Source organism: Oncorhynchus keta, chromosome 34 (assembly GCF_023373465.1).
Source record: "Oncorhynchus keta strain PuntledgeMale-10-30-2019 chromosome 34, Oket_V2, whole genome shotgun sequence".
Lineage (NCBI taxonomy): Eukaryota > Metazoa > Chordata > Actinopteri > Salmoniformes > Salmonidae > Oncorhynchus > Oncorhynchus keta.
The window spans coordinates 75444664-75465943 of NC_068454.1; the positions used below are offsets into that span (position 1 = coordinate 75444664).

Consider the following 21280-nt stretch of genomic DNA (forward strand, 5'->3'; position numbering starts at 1 on the left):
AATATTTGTCCATGTCCCATCTCTGTCCTCTGTGTTTTTTGGTGTTTCTAGTAGGATTCTCTCCTGTCTGTCTCTAACAAGATTAGGGTCAATTCCAATTCAGGAAGGGAATTGGAATTCAATTCATGTTTGCCCATTGACAAGAAAGGGACCCCGGTATTGACTAGTTTAGTTTTCTTGTGAAGTTGGTTGAAGTGAGTTTCTGTCTATGTGATTGTATCTGTTCTTCACTCTCTCTTCCTTCTCCCCTGAAAACAGAGTGGTCTGTTTCCTAAAACTCTCTGATTGGCTAATCCTGTCTCTTACCCTCCCCACTCTTTCCATTTTATATGCAGATTGGCAGGAGGATCAGTCTGACAACAACTCAGATTACTCTGTGGCCTCAGAGGAGGGAGATGAGGACTTTGATGAGCGATCAGAAGGTAACAAACACTTTTGTCATGAATTCATATTGGGTACAGTGCATTCGGAAAGTATTCAGACCCATTCACTTTTTCCACATTTTGTTACGTTACAGCCTTATTCTAAAATTAAAAAATGTCCCTCATCAATCTACACACAATACCCCATAATGACAAAGCAAAACAGGTTTTCAGACATTTTTGCACATTGATTAAAAAAAAACTAAAAAATTTTTACAGAAATATTCAACCCTTTGCTCAGTACTTTGTTGAAGCCCCTTTGGCAGTGATGACAGCCTTGAGTCTTCTTGGGTATGACGCTACAAGCTTGGCACACCTGTATGAGGGGAGAAACTCCCCATTCTTCTCTGCAGATTCTCTCAAACTCTGTCAGGTTGGATGGGGAGCGTGACTTGTTTATGACTTGTTTATTGTGTTATTGGCGACAGGGTAGCGAGTGTTGGACTAGTAACGGAAAGGTTGCAAGTTCAAATCCCCGAGCTGACAAGGTACAAATCTGTCGTTCTGTCCCTGAACAGGCAGTTAACCCACTGTTCCTAGGCCGTCATTGAAAATAAGAATTTGTTCTTAACTGACTTGCCTAGTTAAATAACGGTAAAATCAAATAAATTGTTTACTCCATGTGTAACTCTGTGTTGTTGTCTGTGTCACACTGCTTTGCTTTATCTTGGCCAGGTCGCAGTTGCAAATGAGAACTTGTTCTCAACTAGTCTACCTGGTTAAATAAAGATGAAATAAATCAAATAAAAATGTTCAAAGAGAAGAATGAGAGAAATGCTCCAAATACAGGTGTACCAAGCTTGTAGCGTCATACCCAAGAAGACTCAAGGCTGTAATCACTGCCAAAGAGGCTTCAACAAAGTACTGAGTAAAGGGTTGAATACTTAAGTAAATGTGATATTTCCATTTTTTTTTTTATACATTTGCAAGAATTTCTCCAAACCTGTTTTTGCTATGTCATTATGGCATATTGTGTGTACATTGATGAGGGGGGAAAAACTAATCTGTTTTAGAACCAGGCTGAAATTTAACAAAATATTGAAAGAGTGAAGGGGTCTGAATACTTTCCGAATGTACTATATGAGTCTGTGTATGTGCCAGTTCGAATTAGTGTTTGCTTGTGTGTTTTCCTGCAAACGACAGAAAGTGAAAGTGTGTGCATTTGTGTGTGAGAATGAGCGCGAGAGATAGCAACTGATTCTGTCAGCCAGTTGTAACAGATGCCAATTAAACAATAATAATATGAAACTATTCCACACATCAAGTGTAAGTAAGCAGAAGCACAAACCCAATACTTAATGGCCAAAGGCAGTTAGAAAGGGCTGTAAGCCCCAACTGCTGATACAGGGTTAGATATTTGTTCATCCCCCTAATGGTTCATTTAGGATTGGGGATAGAATAATCTGATTATAGATCTGTGGTTAAGGTCAGTTCTACCAGGAGTGTTACGAAGCTGTGTCCCATGCTAACGTCTTTCAAACGGCCCCTACAGATTATACAGAAACAGACTAACTCCTGCATCGACTTGTAAGACAGGGCAGCAACATGGTCAGAATATATCAATTCTGTACAGTGAGTCATCCATGTTCTTTTTGAGGATCTGTTCAAATTCTTATTTTAAAGTTTATAGTGTGGTGCTCATACATAGAATTAGAAGAAACTGTTGAAAGCACCTATGATGACGTCTATTCTTTGAGTTTATGGATATCCAATCATTGTTAATATAATATATGAATGTGGTCAACATGACATTTGGTTAAACTACAAGTGTTTTGAAATGGAAGGGTTGCAGGTTAAAATGCTGGTGTAGAATAGCTTTTTACTTTACATTGTTGGAAAAACATTTTCATTGATTAAATTCACACAAAAATCCAGGACATTTGTGTGTATGTATTATGTAAGAAATAAAATATATATTCTATATAAAGAAGCGTTTTAGTGGCAAAACAATAATGAATACGATGTTAGTCAGAAATGTGACCTGCTGTGGTCTGGGTTCGAACCATTGATCTATTGATTGAACGTCAGATGAGTTACCGATTGCGCCGCCGTGGTAAGTTAAATAGTAATGACTGCAGATTTCACCCTGAGTGAGCCACTCTAAATCCTGTCATAATCGTAAATATTTCCATGCTAAACGGTAAACACATTGACAGAAGATGAATCGGAAGATGTTCACTTGCCTCAGTTGACGTTCGCATCACAGAACATTCAGAGCGGATTTTATTACAGCGCGACAGATACAGTAGCTACTCTCGGTTACGTTTTTCAATATTGAGGTGTTCCTTTCGATCATCCGCCCGTTTCGATTGCAACAGTCAGTGAGTGAGTGCTCTTTCAAAATCAGATATATCGAGGAGTAGCAGCATCGTCTGTGAATATGATAGCTACTAATTCAATTCAAAGGGCTTTATTGGTATGGGAAACATATATTTACATTGCCAAAGGAAGTGAAATAGATAATTAACAAAAGTGAAATAAACAATAAAAAATGGACAGTAAACATTACACTCACAAAAGAGCCGAAGGAATAGAGACATTTGAAATGTAATATTATGGCTACATACTGTGTTGTAACGATGTGCAAATAGTTAAAGTTAGCTATTAGCTAACTTTCGCTAATATCAGGGATGTATTCACTAGGAACAAAAAGTGTAAGGACCTACATGATTTTTTCCCAATGTAATTCTTTTTTGCACTTCATTGCAAACCGTTTGCAACTGTTTGAGACTGTTTTCTGAGGTGTGAACTAATGATACACACAGTTTCCTCCTTGACTGTTTTCTGAGGTGTGAACTAATGATACACACAGTTTCCTCCTTGACTGTTTTCTGAGGTGTGAACTAATGATACACACAGTTTCCTCCTTGACTGTTTTCTGAGGTGTGAACTAATGATACACACAGTTTCCTCCTTGACTGTTTTCTGAGGTGTGAACTAATGATACACACAGTTTCCTCCTTGACTGTTTTCTGAGGTGTGAACTAATGATACACACAGTTTCCTCCTTGACTGTTTTCTGAGGTGTGAACTAATGATACACACAGTTTCCTCCTTGACTGTTTTCTGAGGTGTGAACTAATGATACACACAGTTTCCTCCTTGACTGTTTTCTGAGGTGTGAACTAATGATACACACAGTTTCCTCCTTGACTGTTTTCTGAGGTGTGAACTAATGATACACACAGTTTCCTCCTTGACTGTTTTCTGAGGTGTGAACTAATGATACACACAGTTTCCTCCTTGCGCTTTTCAGCAAGTTCACTGATGATGCAGCAGCAATGAATCAATGTATGTCTTTTTGAATCTCTTATCATGTCATATTCTATGGTACACTATTTCAAATAGGTCTGTCTGCAACTTTTATCTGCAATTTGTTGTAAAAATGGCAAAGGCTTTCTAAAACAACATCCGGTAGAGGGGTAGAATAGCACACAATTCCATGCTGTTTTGAGGGGTCATTCAATCAAAATCTCATATAGTGATGTAGGGAGTTTACCCCAACTCTTTTGCCGGATGAATTGTGTGTGTATTTTCTGTGTGTGAGTGTAGTTTGTGTGAGACTAACATGACATGACCTGTGTTTCTCCCTCCAACCAGTCAACTCCCGCAGGCCAAGCCGCAAGGGGCTGAGGAATGAAAGGGACAAACCGCTGCCACCCCTGTTGGCCAGAGTGGGAGGCAACATTGAGGTCAGACTGCAACTTCTATCAGTCTCTCTCATCATCTGTCACTATCAAAATAAAAATTGACATTGTTCTCTTCATATCTTCCTCTACAAGCAGTCTTTTCTTTCACCTTGTCTACTTCTGCCTCCACATTTTCCTCTCTCTCTTTACCACTTGTCTTTTGTCTCTTTCAGTGTGTATGTTGCTCTAACCCCCCCCCCTCTCTCGCTCTCTCTCTTTTTCTCTTAGGTGTTGGGCTTCAATGCGCGCCAGAGAAAGGCTTTCCTGAATGCAGTGATGCGCTATGGGATGCCTCCTCAGGATGCCTTCACCACCCAGTGGCTGGTCAGAGACCTCAGGGGGAAGTCTGAGAAAGAGTTCAAGTGAGTCTGTGTGTTAATGTCTATGGTCTATCTATTTGTGCGTGTGTGTGCAGTCTTTATGTGTATGTGTGTTCCCAGGGGTCCTTATAACAGTATTCTCTCTCCCTCTCAGGGCGTATGTCTCCCTCTTCATGCGTCATCTCTGTGAGCCGGGGGCTGACGGAGCGGAGACCTTCGCTGACGGGGTTCCACGGGAGGGGTTGTCACGACAACATGTCCTTACTCGCATCGGCGTGATGTCATTGATCAGGAAGAAAGTAAGCATTGTCGTTTGTTTACAACATTTGGTATTTTTTCTGATCAGTCATTGGTGTTATCAGTTGATCATTTGTTGTTTTGTTTTCATCTAATTGGTGTATGTATTGATTGTATTGATGTCCAGGTGCAGGAGTTTGAGCATGTGAACGGCCAGTGGTCCATGCCCTGGATGATGGAGCTGGAGGAGAACAGGAGGCTGGCAGCCATCGCTGCTGGAGAGGATGTCAAAACACCTTCTACTGGAACCCCCGCTGACACACAGCCCAACACACCTGCCCCAGGTACACACACACACACACACACACACACACACACACACACACAGCCCAACACCCCCGCCCCAGGTACACACACACACACACACACACACACACACACACACACACACACACACACACACACACACACACACACACACACACACGCACACAGCCCAACATCCCCGCCCCAGGCCCCACACACACACACACACACACACACACACACACACACACACACACACACACACACACACACACACACACACACACACACACACACACACAGCCCAACATCCCCGCCCCAGGTACACACACACACACACACACACACACACACACACACACACACACACACACACACACACACACACACACACACACACAGCCCAACATCCCCGCCCCAGGTACACACACGCACACACACACACACAGCCCAACATCCCCGCCCCAGGTACACACACACACACACACACACACACACACACACACACACACACACACACACACACACACACACACACACACACACACACACACACACACACACACACACACACAGCCCAACATCCCCGCCCCAGGTACACACACACACACACACACAGCCCAACATCTCCGCCCCAGGTACACACACACACAGTCCAACATCCCCGCCCCAGGTACACACAAACACAGTAAGATGAAAATATACTCAATCATTCTCATTCTCTCTTTGTCGCTAAAAGAGGACCTCACTAAGTCTGAAGACACTGGCAAGGAGGGAGAGGCAGAAAAGGACGGCAGGATGCATAGCAAGACAGAAGACCCAGAGGTGAACATTCTTTATTACATTATACTGCACCCTCCGCTCAGATTGTGATGTCATCCCATCACTACCCCAATCCTGACCCCTTTTTCCTCCTCACAGATTATTGAAATCCCAGACGAGATGGAAAAACGCTCTGAAAGGAAAGAGGCAGAGGGAGAGTCCTCCACCACAGAGAACGACAAAGAAAAGAACAAAGACACAGAAGAGAAGGAGGATAAAGAGACTGAAGAGAAGGAAACCAAGGAAACCCAAAAGGAGACTGCAGACAAGGAGAACGATTCCTCCACTGAGGTCAAAGGTGAAGGGTCAGAGGCCACAGCAGTGTCACAGGAGGCCAAGCCTAAAGGTCAGTCGGGAAAGTCAGGGTGACACAGATATTGTATTAAGGTCATGTCTCCTGTAGTTGTGACCCCTGACCTGTGTTCTCTCTGTTATAGTGGAGGAGAGCAAAGAGGAGAAGATGGACACCAGTCCTCTTGCAGAGGACAAGAAAGGTAGGTTCTTCTGTTCCTTACACACATTTATGCACACACACACACGAACAAACATATGGTGCTAACCCAGTATTCTTCCTCCCTTCAGAGCAAAAAGAGGAGAAAGATGGTTTGAAGACCGAGGAGTCTGGCAAGCTGCAGAATGGAGAGAACAGTAAAGAAGGAGTGGCAGCAGCAGCGATGGCGGTGAATGTGAGTGAGGAGAAGAAGAAGGCTACCAAGCAGAGGTTCATGTTCAACATCGCAGACGGAGGATTCACAGGTACACACACAGATCTAGGATCAGCTAACCCTCCCCAACTCCCTAACCTTATCTAGTAACCATTGGGAGGCAGGGGGATGCAAACTGTCCTTTGTTCATTTTCAGTCTCTCTTAACATCTCTCTCTCTCTCCAGAGCTCCACTCTCTGTGGCAGAACGAGGAGAGGGCGGCGACCGTCACCAAGAAGACATTTGAGATCTGGCATCGTCGCCATGACTACTGGCTGCTGGCCGGCATCATACAGTATCCTTTCACTCTGTACCAACGTCACTCTGTACCAACGTCACCCTGTACCAACGTCACCCTGTACCAACGTCACCCTGTACCAACGTCACCCTGTACCAACGTCACTCTGTACCAAGGTCTCTCTGTACCAAGGTCACTCTGTACCAGCGTCTCTCTGTACCAAGGTCTCTCTGTACCAAGGTCTCTCTGTACCAAGGTCTCTCTGTACCAAGGTCTCTCTGTACCAAGGTCTCTCTGTACCAAGGTCACTCTGTACCAAGGTCACTCTGTACCAAGGTCACTCTGTACCAAGGTCTCTCTGTACCAAGGTCTCTCTGTACCAATGTCTCTCTGTACCAAGGTCTCTCTGTACCAAGGTCTCTCTGTACCAAGGTCTCTCTGTACCAAGGTCTCTCTGTACCAAGGTCTCTCTGTACCAAGGTCTCTCTGTACCAAGGTCTCTCTGTACCAAGGTCTCTCTGTACCAAGGTCTCTCTGTACCAAGGTCTCTCTGTACCAAGGTCTCTCTGTACCAAGGTCTCTCTCTACCAAGGTCTCTCTCTACCAAGGTCTCTCTCTACCAAGGTCTCTCTGTACCAACGTCACTCTGTACCAAGGTCTCTCTGTACCAAGGTCTCTCTGTACCAAGGTCTCTCTGTACCAAGGTCTCTCTGTACCAAGGTCTCTCTGTACCAAGGTCTCTCTGTACCAAGGTCTCTCTGTACCAAGGTCACTCTACCAAGGTCACTCTGTACCAAGGTCTCTCTGTACCAAGGTCTCTCTGTACCAAGGTCTCTCTGTACCAACGTCACTCTGTACCAAGGTCTCTCTGTACCAAGGTCTCTCTGTACCAACTTCAACCTGTACCAAGGTCTCTCTGTACCAACTTCACCCTGTACCAACTTCACCCAACTTCATAGTTACTTCCGGCGCCGACAGAGATGGCCGCCTCGCTTCGCGTTCCTAGGAAACTATGCAGTTTTTTTTATTTTTATGTGTTACTTCTTACATTGGTACCCCAGGTCATCTTAGGTTTCATTACATACAGTCGAGAAGAACTACTGAACATAAGAGCAGCGTCAACTCACCATCAGTACGACCAAGAATATGACTTTCGCGAAGCGGATCCTGTGTTCTGCCTTTCACCCAGGACAACGGAATGGATCCCAGCCGGCGACCCCAAAAAACGACTTCGAAAAAGGGGAAAACGAAGCGGTCTTCTGGTCAGACTCCGGAGATGGGCACATCGTGCACCACTCCCTAGCATTCTCCTCACCAATGTCCAGTCTCTTGACAACAAGGTTGATGAAATCCGAGCAAGGGTAGCATTCCAGAGAGACATCAGAGACCGTAACGTTCTTTGCTTCACGGAAACATGGCTCACTGGAGAGACGCTATCGGAGACGGTGCAGCCAGCTGGTTTCTCCACGCATCGCGCCGACAGAAACAAACATCTTTCTGGTAAGAAGAGGGGCGGGGGCGTATGCTTTATGGTTAACGTGACGTGGTGTGGCCAAAACAACATACAGGAACTCAAGTCCTTCTGTTCACCTGATTTAGAATTCCTCACAATCAAATGTAGACCGCATTATCTACCAAGGGAATTCTCTTCAATTATAATCAATCTTCAATCATATTCCCCCCCAAGCAGACACATCGATGGCTCTGAACGAACTTTATTTGACTCTTTGCAAACTGGAATCCATATATCCGGAGGCTGCATTCATTGTAGCTGGGGATTTTAACAAGGCTAATCTGAAAACAAGACTCCCTAAATTTTATCAGCATATCGATTGCGCAACCAGGGCTGGAAAAACCTTGGATCATTGCTATTCCAACTTCCGCGACGCATATAAGGCCCTGCCCCGCCCTCCTTTCGGAAAAGCTGACCACGAATTTTGTTGATCCCTGCCTACAGACAGAAACTAAAACAAGAAGCTCCCGCGCTGAGGTCTGTTCAACGCTGGTCCGACCAATCTGATTCCACACTCCAAGACTGCTTCCATCACGTGGACTGGGATATGTTCCGTATTGCGTCAGATGACAACATTGACGAATACGCTGATTCGGTGTGCGAGTTCATTAGAACGTGCATTGAAGATGTCGTTCCCATAGCAACAATTAAAACATTCCCAAACCAGAAACCGTGGATTGATGGCAGCATTCGCGTGAAACTGAAAGTGCGAACCACTGCTTTTAATCAGGGCAAGGTGACTGGAAACATGACCGAATACAAACAGTGTAACTATTCCCTCCGCAAGGCAATCAAACAAGCTAAGCGTCAGTATAGAGACAAAGTAGAATCTCAATTCAACGGCTCAGACACAAGAGGTATGTGGCAGGGTCTACAGTCAATCACGGATTACAAAAAGAAAACCAGCACCGTCACGGACCAGGATGTCTTGCTCCCAGGCAGACTAAATAACTTTTTTGCCCGCTTTGAGGACAATACAGTGCCACTGACACTGCCCACAACTAAAACATGCGGACTCTCCTTCACTGCAGCCGACGTGAGGAAAACATTTAAACTTGTCAACCCTCGCAAGGCTGCAGGCCCTGACAGCATCCCCAGCCGCGCCCTCAGAGCATGCGCAGACCAGCTGGCTGGTGTGTTTACGGACATATTCAATCAATCCCTCCCTATCCCAGTCTGTTGTTCCCACATGCTTCAAGAGGGCCACCATTGTTCCTGTTCCCAAGAAAGCTAAGGTAACTGAGCTAAACGACTACAGCCCCGTAGCACTCACTTCCGTCATCATGAAGTGCTTTGAGAGACTAGTCAAGGACCATATCACCTCCACCCTACCTGACACCCTAGACCCACTCCAATTTGCTTACCGCCCAAATAGGTCCACAGACGATGCAATCTCAACCACACTGCACACTGCCCTAACCCATCTGGACAAGAGGAATACCTATGTGAGAATGCTGTTCATCGACTACAGCTCGGCATTTAACACCATAGTGCCCTCCAAGCTCGTCATCAAGCTCGAGACCCTGGGTCTCGACCCCGCCCTGTTCAACTGGGTACTGGACTTCCTGACGGGCCGCCCCCAGGTGGTGTGGGTAGGCAACAACATCTCCACCCCGCTGATCCTCAACACTGGGGCCCCCACAAGGGTGCGTTCTGAGCCCTCTCCTGTACTCCCTGTTCACCCACGACTGCGTGGCCACGCACGCCTCCAACTCAATCATCAAGTTTGCGGACGACACAACAGTGGTAGGCTTGATTACCAACAACGACGAGACGGCCTACAGGGAGGAGGTGAGGGCCCTCGGAGTGTGGTGTCAGGAAAATAACCTCACACTCAAAGTCAACAAAACTAAGGAGATGATTGTGGACTTCAGGAAACAGCAGAGGGAACACCCCCCTATCCACATCGATGGAACAGTAGTGGAGAGGGTAGTAAGTTTTAAGTTCCTCGGCGTACACATCACAGACAAACTGAATTGGTCCACCCACACAGACAGCATCGTGAAGAAGGCGCAGCAGCGCCTCTTCAACCTCAGGAGGCTGAAGAAATTTGGCTTGTCACCAAAAGCACGCACAAACTTCTACAGATGCACAATCGAGAGCATCCTGTCGGGCTGTATCACCACCTGGTACGGCAACTACTCCGCCCTCAACCGTAAGGCTCTCCAGAGGGTAGTGAGGTCTGCACAACGCATCACCGGGGGCAAACTACCTGCCCTCCAGGACACCTACACCACCCGATGTCACAGGAAGGCCATAAAGATCATCAAGGACAACAACCACCCGAGCCACTGCCTGTTCACCCTGCTATCATCCAGAAGGCGAGGTCAGTCCAGGTGCATCAAAGCTGGGACCGAGAGACTGAAAAACAGCTTCTATCTCAAGGCCATCAGACTGTTAAACAGCCACCACTAACATTGAGTGGCTGCTGCCAACACACTGATTCAACTCCAGCCACTTTAATAATGGGAATTGATGTGAAATGATGTAAAATATATCACTAGCCACTTTAAACAATGCTACCTAATATAATGTTTACATACCCTACAATATTCATCTTATATGTATACATATATACTGTACTCTATATCATCTACTGCATCCTTATGTAATACATGTATCACTAGCCACTTTAACTATGCCACTTTGTTTACATACTCATCTCATATGTATATACTGCACTCAATACCATCTACTGTATCTTGCCTATGCCGCTCTGTACCATCACTCATATATCTTTATGTACATATTCTTTATCCCCTTACACTTGTGTCTATAAGGTAGTAGTTTTGGAATTGTTAGCTATATTACTTGTTGGTTATTACTGCATTGTCGGAACTAGAAGCACAAGCATTTCGCTACACTCGCACTAACATCTGCTAACCATGTGTATGTGACAAATCCAATTTGATTTGATTTGATACCAATGTCACTCTGCTAATCAAAGTGTGGAGGAGTAGGTTATTAGTTGGATCAGGTATGTTAGTGCAGGGCTGGAACTAAAACCGATAGGACCAGGGTTGGAGACCACTGCACTACTCAGCAGGATGTCAGAGGTTTGGTGTGAGGACTGTGAATCATTATGATGTCATGACCTTTGACCGTGGCGCCTCTCAGACACGGTTACGCTCGCTGGCAGGATGTGCAGAGCGACGTGAAGTATGCTATCCTCAACGAGCCCTTCAAGGGGGAGATGAGCCGAGGAAACTTCCTGGAGATCAAGAACAAGTTCTTGGCCAGAAGGTTTAAGGTGCGCTGAGCTGGCTGGATGTTTCTGTCTGCTTCTGTCTATTGGAACACACTCTCTCTGTGTTCTGTTGAGCCATCCCTCTCTCCCACTGTTTCTTTCTTTCTGTTAATCACTCTGTTTACCTCTTCCCTCTCTCCTCCTGTCATATCCCTCCCTTCTCTCTCTTTGCCTCTCTCCTCCTCATATCCCTCTCATCTCTGTACCCCCCTTCTCTCTCGGTCTCTAGTTGTTGGAGCAGGCGTTGGTGATTGAGGAGCAGCTTCGCAGGGCAGCCTACCTGAACATGTCTGAGGACCCGGCCCACCCCTCCATGGCCCTCAACACCCGCTTCAGTGAGGTGGAGTGTCTGGCTGAGTCCCACCAACACCTCAGCAAGGAGTCCATGTCAGGGAACAAGCCTGCTAACGCAGTACTGCACAAAGGTAGTGTTGTGTCTTTACTATGGATTAAGTGATATTTGACATTCTATTGTATCAAATCAATTTTCTGTCATTAATATTACCTGATTAAACTAATCATAGAAATTTAATTAACTAGGAAGTCGGGGCACCACAGAAGAATGTTTATAGAGCTGTTGTCTTCCGAGTAAACTCTTAAAGAGGTGGTAATCTTTTATAGCAATAGCAGTCAATTATTAATCGTAACCTTATTCAGTCACATCTGAACATCGTAAAATTATTTGTTATCTTCACGAACCCTGTCTAACAAATTGAATCAGCAATACAACATTTGGTTTAACCTGTTAGTCCTATAGGGGCAGTATTTCATTTTTGGATAAAAACACGTGCCCGTTTTAAGCGCAATATTTTGTCACGAAAAGATGCTCAGAATTGATAGCTTTGGAAAGAAGACACTCTGACGTTTCCAGAACTGCAAAGATTTTCACTGTGAGTGCCTTAGAACAAAAGCTTCAGGCAAAACCAAGATGTTTGAGCGACCAGGAAATTAACAGGATTTCTGAAGGTACGTTTTCCATGATCGCCTTATATGGCTGTGAATGCGAGGAATGAACGGACACTTTCTAGCGTTTCCCCAAGGTGTCTGCAGCATTGTGACGTATTTGTAGGCATATCATTGGAAGATTGACCATAAGAGACTACAATTGCCAAGTGTCCCGCACGGTGTCTGCGTGGAAATTGGTGCGCAAAAGTCAGCTACCAGTATTTTTCCATCCGAATCAGAGAACAAAGGCTTCTAGGACTGCCATTTCAATGAAGAGATATATGACAAAACACCTTGAGGATTGATTCAAACAACGTTTTCCATGTTTCAGTCGATATTATGGAGTTAATTCGGAAAAAAGTTCGACGTGTAGGTGACTGAATTTTCGGTTAGTTTCGGTAGCCAAATGCATAGTAACAAAACGGAACGATGTGTCCTACACAAGAATCTTTCAGGAAAAACTGGACATCTGCTATGTAACTGAGAGTCTCCTCATTGAAACATCTGAAGTTCTTCAAAGGTAAATTATTTTATTTGATCCCTTTGCTGGTTTTTGTGAATATGTTGCGTGCTAAATGCTAACGCTAAATGCTAAGCAAGCTATCACCACTCTTACACAAATTATTGATTTTCTCTGGTTCTAAAGCATATTTTGAAAATCTGAGACGACAGGATTGTTAAGAAAAGGATAAGCTTGAGAGCAGGCATATTTATTTCATTTCATTTGCGATTTTTAGAAATCGTTAACGTTGCGTTATGGTAATGAGCTTGAGGCTGTAGTCACAATCCCGCATGCGGGATGAGGCGTACTAAGAGTTAATTATTTATTTACTAAAAAACACACAGAATTCCATATACACAGGATGACTAATTATGCCCTAAAAGAAAACTTCCCTATTGTGGACAAAACCGATATGACGGCTGGTTCCACAAAGAAAGGGGGTTGGGTTTGAATGAAAGCCCGGGAAGACTGAGGAACAAAAGGATTGGGTCTCTATCGGACCTTATGAAGCTATGCTATCATAAATACAGAATCTTATGCATTCAGATGGTCGTTCAACCATTTGCAACCAGAGCTTACGCTGAGGTTGGCTTAGTCAGCCGTGAATAGGGTCACTGGAGCTTTTATAGAAATGTAGAAAAGGGGTTGGTTCATAATTTCCAACCAATGCCTATTCACGTGGGCGTGGCCATTGATTGAGCATATTTTACTTATGAAAAGATTCTCTCATTTTAAAAACTAAAATTAAATTTAATATTTTCATAAATAGTTTCATAACATTTAAATTGCACAACAATTCCATGTGAATCTAGAATGTGTAGATTTTCCAAGACACAGTTTATATCATCCTATCATCAGCAATAATGTCTCAGACCACAACTGATCTGACATCATATTCTTTAAGTACCAACGGTTACTTTCAACTGGTTGGATTCCCAAAATATGTTCCGTTCCCAACCTTTTAATGTTTCCATACTCTCTATGTTAACCTCTCTGGGATATTCGGGACGCTAGCGTCCCACCTCGCCAACAGCCAGTGAAAGTGCAGGGCGTCAAATTCAAAACGACAAAAATCTCATATTTAAAATTCCCCAAGCATACAAGTATTTTACACCATTTTAAAGATACAATTCTCGTTAATTCATCCAAAGTATCTGATTTCAAAAAGGCTTTACAGCGAAAGCACCACAAACGATTATGTTAGTTCACCACCAGGTCACAGAAAAACATTTTTCCAGCCAAAGAGAGGAGTCACAAAAAGCAGAATTTTAGATACAATGAATCACTAACCTTTGATCTTCATCAGATGACACTCATAGGACTTCATGTTACACAATACATGTATGTTTTGTTCCATAAAGTGCATATTTATATCCACAAATCTCATTTTACATTGGCGTGTTATGTTCAGTAGTTCCAAAACATGCAGTGATTTTTCAGAGAGCCACATCAATTTACAGAAATACTCATCATAAATGTTGATGAACATACAAGTGTTAAACATGGAATTAGAGATATACTTCTCCTTAATGCAATCACTGTGTCAGATTTCAAAAAAACTTTACGGAAAAAGCATAACTTGCAATAATCTGAGTACGGCGCTCAGAGACCAAAACAGCCAAAGAGATTTCCGCCACGTTGTGGAGTCAACATTAGTCAGAAATAGCATCATAAATTTTCACATACCTTTGATGATCTTCAGTTGAAGCTCGCATCCGCTACAAGACCATGGTGCTTGCCTACGGAGCTGTGAGGGGAACGGCACCTCAGTACCTCCAGGCTCTGATCAGGCCCTACACCCAAACAAGGGCACTGCGTTCATCCACCTCTGGCCTGCTCGCCTCCCTACCACTGAGGAAGTACAGTTCCCGCTCAGCCCAGTCAAAACTGTTCGCTGCTCTGGCCCCCCAATGGTGGAACAAACTCCCTCACGACGCCAGGACAGCGGAGTCAATCACCACCTTCCGGAGACACCTGAAACCCCACCTCTTTAAGGAATACCTAGGATAGGATAAGTCATCCTTCTCACCCCCCCCCCCCCTTTAAGATTTAGATGCACTATTGTAAAGTGACTGTTCTACTGGATGTCATAAGGTGAATGCACCAATTTGTAAGTCGCTCTGGATAAGAGCGTCTGCTAAATGACTTAAATGTAATGTAAATGTAAAATGTAAATCAGAATGCACTCCCAGGAATCCCAGTTCCACAATAAATGTTTGATTTGTTCGATAAAGTTAATAATTTATGTCCAAATACCTCCTTGTGTTAGGGCGTTTGGTAAACAAATCCAAACGCGCGTCCAGCCAAAAGGTCGGATGAAAAGTCCAAAAAGGTATATTACAGGTTGTAGAAACATGTCAAGAGGTATAGAATCCATCTTTAGGATGTTTTTATCAAAAATCTTCAATAATGTTCCAACCAGAGAATTCCTTTCTCTGTAGAAAAGCAATGGAACGCAAGGTAACATTCACATGACCGCACGTCACGAGCTCGTGGCAATCTGCCAGACACCTGGCTCAATTCTCTCATTCGTCCCCCCTTCAAAGTAGAAGCATCAAACAAGGTTCTAAAGACTGTTGACATCTAGTGGAAGGAAGCCTTTGGAAGTGCAAAATGACCCCACAGGATATTGGAAAGGCAATGAGTTGAAAAACTACAAACCTCAGATTTCCCACTTCCTGGTTGGATGTTTCTCAGGTTTCCACCTGCCAAATGAGTTCTGTTATACTCACAGACATCATTCAAACAGTTTTAGAAACTTCAGAGTGTTTTTTACCCAAATATACTAATTACAGTGGGGCAAAAAAGTATTTAGTCAGCCACCAATTGTGCAAGTTCTCCCACTTAAAACGTTGAGAGGCCTGTAATTTTCATCATAGGTACACTTCAACTATGACAGACAAAATGAGGGAAAAAATCCAGAAAATCACATTGTAGGATTTTTTAAAATGCATTTATTTGCAAATTATGGTGGAAAATAAGTATTTGGTCAATAACAAACAAGCAAGATTTCTGGCTCTCACAGACCTGTAACTTCTTCTTAAGAGGCTCCTCTGTCCTCCACTCGTTACCTGTATTAATGGCACCTGTTTGAACTTGTTATCAGTATAAAAGACACCTGTCCACAACCTCAAACAGTCACACTCCAAACTCCACTATGGCCAAGAGCTGTCAAAGGACACCAGAAACAAAATTGTAGACCTGCGCCAGGCTGGAAGACTGAATCTGCAATAGGTAAGCAGCTTGGTTTGAAGAAATCAACTGTGGGAGCAATTATTAGGAAATGGAAGACATACAAGACCATTGATAATCTCCCTCGATCTGGGGCTCCACGCAAGATCTCACCCCGTGGGGTCAAAATGATCACAAGAACAGTGAGCAAAAATCCCAGAACCACACGGGGGGACCTAGTGAATGACCTGCAGAGAGCTGAGACCAAAGTAACAAAGCCTACCATCAGTAACACACTACGCCGCCAGGGACTCAAATCCTGCAGTGCCAGACGTGTCCCCCTGCTTGAGCCAGTACATGTCCCGGCCCGTCTGAAGTTTGCTAGAGAGCATTTGGATGATCCAGAAGAAGATTGGGAGAATGTCATATGGTCAGATGAAACCAAAATAGAACTTTTTGTTAACTCAACTCGTCGTGTTTTTAGGACAAAGAATGCTGAGTTGCATCCAAAGACCACCATACCTACTGTGAAGCATGGGGGTGGAAACATCATGCTTTGTGGCTGTTTTTCTGAAAAGGGACCAGGACGACTGATCCGTGTAAAGGAAAGAATGAATGGGGCCATGTATCGTGAGATTTTGAGCGAAAACCTCCTTCCATCAGCAAGGGCATTGAAGATGAAACGTGGCTAGGTCTTTCAGCATGACAATGATCCCAAACACACCGCCCGGGCAACAAAGGAGTGGCTTCGTAAGAAGCATTTCAAGGTCCTGGAGTGGCCGAGCCAGTCTCCAGATCTCAACCCCATAGAAAATCTTTGGAGGGAGTTGAAAGTCCGTGTTTCCCAGCAACAGCCCCAAAACATCACTGCTCTAGAGGAGTTCTGCATGGAGGAATGGGCCAAAATACCAGCAACAGTGTGTGAAAACCTTGTGAAGACTTAAAGAAAACGTTTGACCTCTGTCATTGCCAACAAAGGGTATATAACAAAGTATTGAGATAAACTTTTGTTATTGACCAAATACTTATTTTCCACCATAATTTGCAAATATATTCATTAAAAATCCTACAATGTGATTTTCTGGATTTTTTTTCTTCTCATTTTGTCTGTCATAGTTGAAGTGTACCTATGATGAAAATTACAGACCTCATCTTTTTAAGTGGGAGAACTTGCACAATTGGTGGCTGACTAAATACTTTTTTGCCCCACTGTATATGCACATTCTAGCTTTTATGGCTGAGTCGCAGGAAGTTTACTCTGGGTGCCTTATTTATCCAAGCTACTCAATACTGCCCCCCAGTCACCAAGAAGTTACAAAGGGCTTTCCAAGTGTCCATTCTGTTTAGTAGAGAGAGAAAAGGGGGAAAGGTATTTATGGGGTCATAAACCTCACCTACAGGGCAACGTCATGACAGTAGGCTACACACACACACAAACACAGACTCTGCTGTTCTTACCCACTTCCATCATCTCTTTTTCTTATTTCTCTCCCTCCCGTCATTGTTTCCTAAACTCTGTCAGTTGGACTTTGGTGGTGGTAACTCTGTCTCTCTCCTTCAGTTCTCAAACAGCTTGAGGAGCTTCTGAGTGACATGAAGGCTGACGTCACCCGTCTCCCGGCAACCATCGCCCGTATACCACCCGTCGCCGTGAGGTTGCAGATGTCGGAGAGGAACATCCTCAGCCGTTTGGCCAGCCGCGGGTCCGAGGTCACCGGCCAGAGCCAATCACAGACCACGCAGCAGATGCAGGTGCCACGCTGACCAATTCCGCCAGTCCTCCCTAAGGCGTTCTCCCACCCCTGTTTTGGAATTGGAGAGTGACCCTCATCTCACCCCGCTCTGCACCTCTCCTGTCCCCAAACCAAAACTCACACTCTGGACAGTAGAGTAAGGTCTCTACCCACCAATACATCTTCTCTGGACACAGCAGACTACAAATGTTCTGCTTCCTCTTCACTCAGACACCTGGAGGAACACAGTCTCTGTTCTCCACTGGGAACACCTTCTCTACAGTATCTACCTAATGAACTGTGGCACTGTCTCTGTGTCTGTCTGTTATGTGTCTAACTTTCACACAGAGGTTGTTTTCACTGTATGTTTCCCCAAGCCTGTCTCTAAAATAGACAACGGTGTACCTGGCTCTGTCCCATAGAATTAGAATGGGTAAAATGGTCTTTTCCACTTCAAGGAAAGGTTCTATAATATGTGGACTCGTTGTTCTATGGGTGTGCAGAATTAAATTTGATATGCAACATGTACAATTCAATTCGGTAAATATGAAATCATGTGGAATTTAGCCCATTCCATTTCTGGGTGTGTACCTCTTCTGAGTGTGTGTGTGTAGGTGGGTACACTGCTCTATACTTCCCACAGAGAGACTGTTAATAACTATCAACTGATGAGGATGCTTTAGTAGAATAATATTGGTTCTGTGTTACACTCCTGCCCCTCCCCCTCTTCACTGCTCCCTTCACCTGTACACTCAGGTGGTCCATAACACTAGCCTGTTATGGGCTCTCCCCGCTCCTCGGCCACACCCCGTCCTACAGCTCTCCATTCCTGAGCAATTGTGTCACAAATGTTCCCGGAGGCCTCGCCCCCTTTTTGCCCAAATAAGGACATGCAATAGCTCCACTAGTGTCGACACACGGGGCTGCATTGAGAATGATGGCAATCTCTAAATTAATTAAATGTCTTAGTCTAATGTTTTGTTCTTTTACATTTTGGAAGATTATTATGGTTACCAGCTTGTTGTTTTTATCGTTACAGTTTCTTCTGAGAACTCCAATAAAAAGGGTAACAGTTTGTGATGCTTGTTTCTTTGCCCTTTATTATGTGAGGGGATTATTATCTGGATACATCACGTTGTATTATAAACTGGGTGGGGTCGAGCCCTGAATGCTGATTGGCTGACAGCCGTGGTATACCACAGGTATGACAAAACGTGTATTTTTACTGCACTAATTACGTTGGTAACCAGTTTATAATAGTAATGAGGCACCTCAGGGGTTTGTGATATATGGCCAATATACCACAGCTAAGGGTTGTGTCCAGGCACTCCACGTTTCGTCGTGGTTAAGGACAGCCCTTAGCCATGGTATATTGGCCATATACCACACCTCGGCCTTATTGCTTAAATGACCAATGGTACGCGTCATAATTTGAACTACAAGGTCTGTGGAAGGGCATCATCTGATTGAACTGTATCTATAAAGTAATACAACCATAGAACACAGGTACAGGAGGAGGAGGGAGTGTGGCTGTAAATGTATGATGGGAAAGGTGAATGCTAATTTCCTTTTGCAGGAGAGGGAAGGTGAACAAGTGGACAGTTAGAGGGAGAGAAGAAGAGAGAGACAGGAACAGACTTGTTTTCCCAGACAGAGAGAGGTGCAATTAAGAAAGTTGGGGGAAATTACAGGGCAGGAGAAAATACTGCATTGTAATAGAGCCTGCTGATAACTTAACAGGACAGAGACAGGGACGGGGGGATAGAGAGAAGGCAGTCAGAGGAATTGTAGAGAGGGGGAACAACAGGGAGAGACGGGGAGGAAATGAGTGAGAAAGAAGAGGTAGATAGAGGGACAGAAGGGAGAAGCAGCTGGAACAGTGTAGTATACGCTAGTTAACTGGACACAGTGGACAGACCACACTGCACTAACCTCTAGCTCATCTTCGTTCTGTTGTAAAGACTGGATCTATGAGACTGAACTGCTGTCTAGAACACCTGAGCAAAAGTCCATTCAATGTCTTGTGGGTAAGTACTATCTATAGACACAGTTAGCATGTGAAGCTCACAGGTGTGAAAGGGGAAGAGACCCCAACTCAAACTGCTGCAGGCGTTTTGTTTCACTAACCAGTATGTTTGTGTGTCTGCAATTCCTGGTGTTAACCATTGTTCTAACACCTGCAGTACAAACGTCTGTTAGTCTGTGCATGTGTGCTCGCTCGCATGCTTGTGTATGTACACTCTAGCCTTCTGTAATGTATGTATTTAAATATATTTAAAATCCCATACATGGGAGAACTAATTATATTCCCATTGGCTGATCATTCTGAGTGTACACCTTCCTATTTTTGAGTTGCACCCGCTTTTGCCCTCAGAAAAGCCTCAATTGGACTCTAGAAGGTGTCGAAAGCATTCTACAGGGATGTTGGCCCATGTTGACCTCCCACAGTTGTATCAAGTTGGATGGATTTGCTTTAGGGTGGTGGACCATTTTTGATACACACAGGAAACTGTTGAATGTGAAAAACCCAGCAGTGTTGCAGTTCTTGACACAAACCGGTACGCCTGACACCTACTACCATACCGAGTTAAAAGGCACTTAATCTTTTGTCTTGTCATTCACCCTCTGAATGGCTCACATACACAGTCCATGTCTCATTTGTCTCAAGGATTAAAAACCCTTCTTTATTCTGTATTCTCCCCTTCATCTAAACTGATTCAAGTGGATTTAACGGGTGACATCAATAAGGGATCATAGCTTCACCTGGATTCACCTGGTCAGTCTATGTCACAGATATACTCCGTGTATTTACATACATTTAAATCTCACTGTTAGATGTCCAGGCAATAGAGATGATACGATTTGCAAGCCAAAGTGATCGCCCTGGAAGATTCTTGTTTTGACAATAGTTACTGTCAGACAGGGCTCTTACTTTGGTGTCATTTATGAGTATTTATTTCAAACCCATCCCCCACCAGGCTGCTGAGGGGAGGACGGCTCATAATAATGGCTGGAACGGATGTGTTGGAGACCATGTGTTTGATGTTGTTGATACCATTCCACCGATTCTGCTCCAGCCATTACCACGAGCCCATCCTCCCCAATTAAGGTGCCACCAACCTCCTATGTCCCCCACCCCTCCCTTCAGAGGACAAAAGCAACCTTGTTTTTACACACTTTTTCCCTAGATATGTTTCTACGTACATGTCACTTTCCCCACACATGACAAAAATACAGTTCAATATACACTGAGTGTACAAAACATTAGGAACCCCTTCCATGATATAGACTGACCAGGTGAATCCAGGTGAAAGCTATAATTGCTTATTAATGTCCACTTCAATCAGTGTAGATGACTGGGAGAAGACCGGTTAAAGAAGGATTTTCGAGCCTTTAGATAATTGAGACATGGATTGTGTGTGTGTGTCATT

General features: G+C 44.2%; 1 protein-coding gene across 2 annotated transcripts in view; it reads left to right on the top strand.

Moving 5' to 3' along the window:
• The window catches only part of LOC118374222 (chromodomain-helicase-DNA-binding protein 4), a 62425-nt gene extending 43501 nt beyond the window's left edge, over positions 1–18924 (top strand). For both annotated transcript variants that reach the window (XM_052494850.1, XM_052494849.1), the window contains exons 29-41: positions 336–422; positions 4023–4114; positions 4340–4473; positions 4586–4730; positions 4856–5012; positions 5714–5799; positions 5896–6142; positions 6234–6290; positions 6379–6552; positions 6687–6795; positions 11369–11501; positions 11728–11923; positions 17678–18924. In XM_052494850.1, coding sequence (XP_052350810.1) covers positions 336–422; positions 4023–4114; positions 4340–4473; positions 4586–4730; positions 4856–5012; positions 5714–5799; positions 5896–6142; positions 6234–6290; positions 6379–6552; positions 6687–6795; positions 11369–11501; positions 11728–11923; positions 17678–17880 — 1820 coding nt within the window. In that variant the 3' untranslated portion in view covers positions 17881–18924. The remainder of the gene's footprint in view (positions 1–335; positions 423–4022; positions 4115–4339; positions 4474–4585; positions 4731–4855; positions 5013–5713; positions 5800–5895; positions 6143–6233; positions 6291–6378; positions 6553–6686; positions 6796–11368; positions 11502–11727; positions 11924–17677) is intronic.
• The last annotated feature ends 2356 nt before the right edge of the window (positions 18925–21280 follow it).